This window comes from Pteropus alecto, unplaced genomic scaffold (assembly GCF_000325575.1).
Source record: "Pteropus alecto unplaced genomic scaffold, ASM32557v1 scaffold88, whole genome shotgun sequence".
Taxonomy (NCBI): domain Eukaryota; kingdom Metazoa; phylum Chordata; class Mammalia; order Chiroptera; family Pteropodidae; genus Pteropus; species Pteropus alecto.
The window spans coordinates 11030877-11036685 of NW_006494611.1; the positions used below are offsets into that span (position 1 = coordinate 11030877).

Below are 5809 nucleotides of genomic sequence, written 5' to 3' on the forward strand. Positions count from 1 at the left end.
TTGGAAGCGGGGAGGGAGATGGCTCTGGAATTTGCTTGTCATCTTGGCTGGAGTGAGCTTGAATGGGAGAGAGACTGAGAATAATGGGAACTGGTAGATCAATCAATCAGCAAATATTTATTGAGCAGCTACCCTGGCTGGCAGCTGGAGAGAGCTCAGCTGGAGGGAGGCACATTAGAAAATTGTCTATAAAAAGGTGGTTGTGGGGGAGAGGAAGGGACGTGTTCTTCTGGAACAGGGTAGAAAAAGGAGGGTGGCTTTGTTTTAGGACTCCAGTGGGCATTGTGCACTTTGTGGCCTCTGTGAAAAGCACCTCTGCAGTTGTACCCTGTAGGGACAGAGGGCCCTCAAGGCCATACACACCCAGACCTAGGATGAAGAACCTGACCCTGTGAAAGAGCTATGGTCCTGCGAGAGGAAGTTGAGAGCCGCTTTCTGGGGAAAAGACCTCGATGAGCACAGATGGGGCCGCTCAACCACCCTCCCTCCCTTCCTCCGCAGGGCTCCGGACGCTACTCTATCTACATCGCCAACTATGCTTACGGTAACGTGGGCCCTGATGCCCTCATCGAAATGGACCCCGAGGCCAGCGACCTCTCCCGGGGCATTCTGGCGCTCAGAGATGTGGCTGCTGAGGCTGGGGTCAGCAAGTATACAGGTATGCAGAGTGACATGGGAGGCTATGAACTGGAGAGGCTGGGGGTTGGAGCTGGGCGCCGAGCCCTGCAAGGCCAAGTCTAGTTCATCAGAGACCACAGGAGAGGATGGGTTTGTGTCCCTGGGGAGGGAGGATGAGGCTTTATTCCATCCTCCTGCCCACAGAAGTCTCCTCTGACATTACACTCCCAAGGGCTGATGAGATAACTGGCAGGTGTAGGCTTTGAAGGTCTCCATGGGGGACATGGGACATGGGCTATGAATATCGTAACATTATCCTCTCCCTGGAACCTCTTGCCCCATTCACTGCTGTGACCCAAATGATGGGTGAACATGTTCTGTAGGAGAAAACTGACAACTCACAAAGGCCGAGATTTAAAGCATCCTTTATTGCCAAACAGCAGATGAAATTATTTACTTACTCATAAGCGGCCAGGAATTGAGTGCTAGCTAAATCCCTAAGCTTCAGCTGGGTCCCGTCTCAGATAACTGAGCTCAAAGAATTGTGTTCTTGTTCCAAAACCTCTCCAGCACTCTTTTTGAAGGCAGGCTCCCCCAGCATCTTTCTGGATGGGAGACCTATTGTCAGAGTCTCTGACAGGAAGATCTTTCTAGGGAAAGCTGTTTTTCTAATTCCAGCATGGCTGCTGACTAAACTCTGATAATCTGCCAATAGACTGCTGATGGCAGAGCAATCCAGCTCCTGTTTTGGGTGCCAAAAAGCAGGAAGCCAGAGCTTTGCACAACAGCTTCTCACATGAACTTCAGCTTTACTCACACAGAACCTGCCCTCTGGATGTAGAGATTCTCTGGTTGGTTGACCCCGATAGATCCAGCCCAGTGTGCACTACAGACTTCCGAAGTGGGAGCCTGCCTAAATCCAAATCCAGGGGCTGGTAGGATACTTGAGGGGTCATTTGAGCCATCCCCCGGCCTCCAGACACCTGAGCAGTGGCATAATCTCAAAATCCTACCCAGAATGGGTTGTCACGGCCGCCCCTGAGTTTATTATGCCTTTCTCTAGCCAACTTTCCACCTCCGTGAAAGGGAAAAATTGATGTTGGCCTGTCTGACAAAGTTAGCGGGGACCTATGACTAGACAATAAAATAGTTTGCACAGCTCAAGCCCCATCAAAATGCTCCAGAGCTCTGCAAACGGATGTGCAGCAGAAAGGCTGAGTGTCAGTAATAAACTGTGTTTTCCTGGGAAAAGGAATAAACATGCAGGAGCTGCAGCCTAGATTTGTACCGTCAGTTTTTCTGAATAGGTCCCAGTTCCGTGCACTCGGCTGGCTTGACAATTAAGTGCCTTGATCTGCCCGAGAAGGAAGGTGGGCTGGGGAGGTGGAGCACTAGAAAATGACGAGGTGGAAGGGACGCAAGGTCTGGGAAATAGTGTTATACACAAAATAAAAGAATTCAGAAGGTTGTAGCTGAGTTTGAGCACGAAGGGGACATTGTTCACACTGGCTGGGCCGGAAGGAACCGAGGAGGGGGAAGGAGGGGACCAAGAGGAGACAGTGGAGGAGCACGGATGGGGATGGGAGCACCAGCCAATGCTGCCGGGCTGTGCTGGAAGGACAGGGCAGCTCAAGGAAGGGACAGCAGCTTCTGTGGAGCAGCACGCAGGCAGGCCAGGGCAGCTGGCATGCCCAGAGGACACGTTAGAGCAGCTTTGCAGACTTCCAAAAGCCATTTGGCTAACAAGAACCTATTTGGCCCACCAAGTTACTGTGATGTCTGCCCGCCTTCCCCAGCCCACCCTTGCCCTGTCTGCCAAGCCCCCCAACCCTACCCTGCAGCCCCTGTTGTCACTCTGTTAACAACATATGGACAGCTGTCTGGAAAACTAGCCCAGAGCACCCTCCTGAACCCCAGGAATGGACCCCAAATGTAAGAACCACCACCAGAGCTGGCCTGATTGCCGATGCTCTGGCACGTGTCCCATGCTCAGCTCCAGGCCAGTGCCCTGGGCCCTGGGAAGCATGGAGGAAGCGGGCAGTGAGGAACAGGGCCCTGAGCAGACTGGGAGGGAGGCAAGCCATGGCTAGATGTGCAGTCAGAGAGCCGCAGGTCCCAGAACCAAGCCACACAGCACTCATCTGCTGGATAGACCTCAGAGAACCTCCCATTTTAAAAAAGAACAAACGGAAGTCCAGAGAAAAAAGGGACTTGCCCAAGGTCACACAGAAGGATGTAGAGAAACTAGCACTTAGAATCTCATTCCCTGATGCCTAAACTGCCACAATCAGCTGACCTTTCTGATGACCTCCAGCTTGAGAATCCTGCTCCAAACCGTATGGCGTCGGGAGGGACTGGTGAAGGAAGAAGGCCCACACTCACCCGGAACACAGCCCCAGGGGCTGGCACTCAGACTTTGATTGCGGTATCCGGTTTTTGTGGCTGACGCAGCTGCCTGGCCTGGGATGCTCAGGGCAGCAGAAGGAGGCCGGTCAACCCCGCGGGCAGGCCGGGACGATGGCGCTACCTGCACCAGCTGTCCGGCTCTTCCAGAGGGGGAAGGGAGGCCTCCTCGCCACACTGTCGATTCCGCAGGCGGCCGCAGCTCTGCTGGGTCACAGTGCCATCTAGCGGCCAGTGTGCTCGCTCTCGGGGGACTCGAGGGCCCCTGGAGGGAGGGTGGGAGGCTCACAGAGAGCCACTGGTAGTACTGAGCTGAGCTGAGGGAAGGCCACTCCCCATAATAGGGAGGCTCACAGAGAGCCACTGGTAGTACTGAACTGAGCTGAGCTGAGGGAAGGCCACTCCCCATAATTTCTGGTTTGATGAGAATCCCAAGCCCTGACTTCTCCAGCTTCCCTCGGCCTCTTGGAGCCTGGATGGTGCAGGGAACTGCCCTGCATGGAAACCCTGAGAGTTAGTTCTACCCATAGCGAGGGCCTGGTATGGAATCCAGGGAGAGGGAAGGTGGGGACCAAAAGGTCTGCATTGCTTCTGGGGCCCAAGTGACCTTGGGCATATCCCTCATCCTCTCTGAGCACCTTGAACTAGCCATCTAACAGAGCTGCTAAGAGGACAATGTCTGGAGCCCAGAGTGCCAGGTACAGATCCTGCCTCCACCACAGCCCATCCATGATGCAGTAGACAATTAATTAACCTCTCTGGGCCTCAGTTTTCTGACCTGAAAAATGGGCGTATTGTGAGAAGTAAACATGGAACATGCCTGGCACAGGGCCTGGCACACAAGTAGTGCCCAATGAGTGTAGCAAATAACAGCACCCTCCTCCTCTGATAGTGATGTCAGGGCCCCCTGCTGGGCATCTCCTGGGTGTCGGGAGTGCCATGCTGGGCACAGGGGGAGGCACAAAGCAAGCAGTTCGGGCCTCTGCCCTGGAGGCCTCCTCCCTGTATTCCCCCAGCCTGTCCTCCAGCCCTGGGCACAAATATGGGCCTCTCTGCCCCTGTCTTCCGTCTCTTCCCTTCTCTCTGACCCTGCCTCCCACTGGCCTCCACCCCTCCCCAAGGACTCTGCATTTTGGCCTCACCCTTTGCGGGAGCATCTGTCTGGGCTGCAAGGTGGCGATTAAAGAAGTCTTAAAAGAAATTTGGAAAGAAAATGAAGGTGGATTTATGATGTTGGGCGGGGAGTTTTGCTATGGCTGGGAACAGTGCAGAACAAAGCGGAGGGCAGATCTGATTTATAGGAAGTCATTATTGGAATAGACAGAGATGCCTAAAGCCCAGCTGAGGCCTTCTGGCGGATCCCCACCAGCCAGCTCAGGAGAGGTGACCTGGGGCGGCAGAGTCAGAGCTATAGAGCCTCCCAGCTTCCCAGGTGGCCTCTGGCCTTGCAGCGGGAGTGTAGCCAGATCTGAAAGCTGGGGACAGGCAAAGCTGGAGTGATAGTCTCCTCAGCCAGGGCCCAGGACCCCTGCCAGGGGTAGCCAAAGCCCCCAAATACAGAGGGTATCAGATGCATTAGATGACTGACAAGAAGAGACATCATTTTTTTTTTTCAAAACAAACACAGATGTGTTATATAATACAAATGCAATCTCAGTATGAATTTTTTTCAACTAAAATAAGAGATTTAAAAGAGATATCAAGCCTGTGGCCTTGCCCGGAGTAGATGGCTCCTCTGCCAAGAGGGAACTATGGTAGGAATGTTTGAGAGCGCACTGTGGGGATAGCTGGGCTCTGGGGGCACTCAGACATGAGTTTGAACTGTGATCTATTGCCTGCTGGCTGCCTTCAAGCCTCCCTGAACCTCAGCTTCCTCACCTAAAAAACGATGAGATAAGATGAAACGTATAGCATACCTGGTACACAGGACTGACGACAGGTCACCAGAGAAGCCTGACCTGCTCTTTCTCCTGAAACAGCTTCTTCTAGCCCCCTCAGTGCACAGTAGGAGCAGCTTCCCCCCTGTACCCCAGGTTTGGGAGATTCAGCTGCAGCAGACAAATCCTGGAGACTGTGCTCCTGCCCACCTGCCCCGCAGCGTCCTGCAGGGATGAGCACGGAGGATTAGGGCAGCAGTGGGAATGTCCTTGTCTAATATCCTCCACAACTGTTTACTCAGAACCCCACCCAGCACCTGGCAGCTCACAGAGGGCTGTGGGGGTTGGGAGGAGGCAGGGCAACACCAGTACCAACACAGCATTACTCTCAGGAAATTTAGGGTGAGAGACCCTGTTACCATTCCGCCCTTACCCTCACACCCTCATACACGTGCATACGCACCGCCTGTTCCTCCACCACCTACATTTTCTAACATCTTTGCTACTCTTTTACAATACCTTAGATGTTCTTAGCAGCCTGCAGGCCTTGGGGCCCACCAGTGTCATATTTATGCCAAGGTCTCAGCAGACTATTCTCACAGGTCCAAGTTCCCTGGCTGACAGGCCTCGTCCCAGAACTTCCATGGTGTTGAGACTAGATGGGCCCAGGAACCCACTTCCAACCATGTTTATCCTGTAGTCCAGCCTGAAGGATGCACTGAAGAATAGAGCTGGAAGGAGCCTTGGAGAGCTTCTCATTCCCTCACCCATTTCACAGGGAGGGAGACCAGGGCCTGGAGAGCACAATTCTAAGCTCCTGCAGCCACAGAAGGTGCAGAGGCCGGACAAGAACCTAGAGCCTTTTCCTTAGCGCAGAGAATCCCACTGTCTTGTCTCTGGGTCCTCAGGCC

The 5809-nt window shown here is 53.7% G+C and overlaps 1 protein-coding gene across 1 annotated transcript in view; it reads left to right on the plus strand.

The window, feature by feature from the left end:
* The window catches only part of CRTAC1 (cartilage acidic protein 1), a 133608-nt gene that overhangs the window by 93908 nt on the left and 33891 nt on the right, over positions 1-5809 (plus strand). Inside the window, exon 5 of the mRNA XM_025042318.1 lies at positions 502-658. Within this exon, the coding sequence (XP_024898086.1) occupies positions 502-658 (157 nt within the window). The remainder of the gene's footprint in view (positions 1-501; positions 659-5809) is intronic.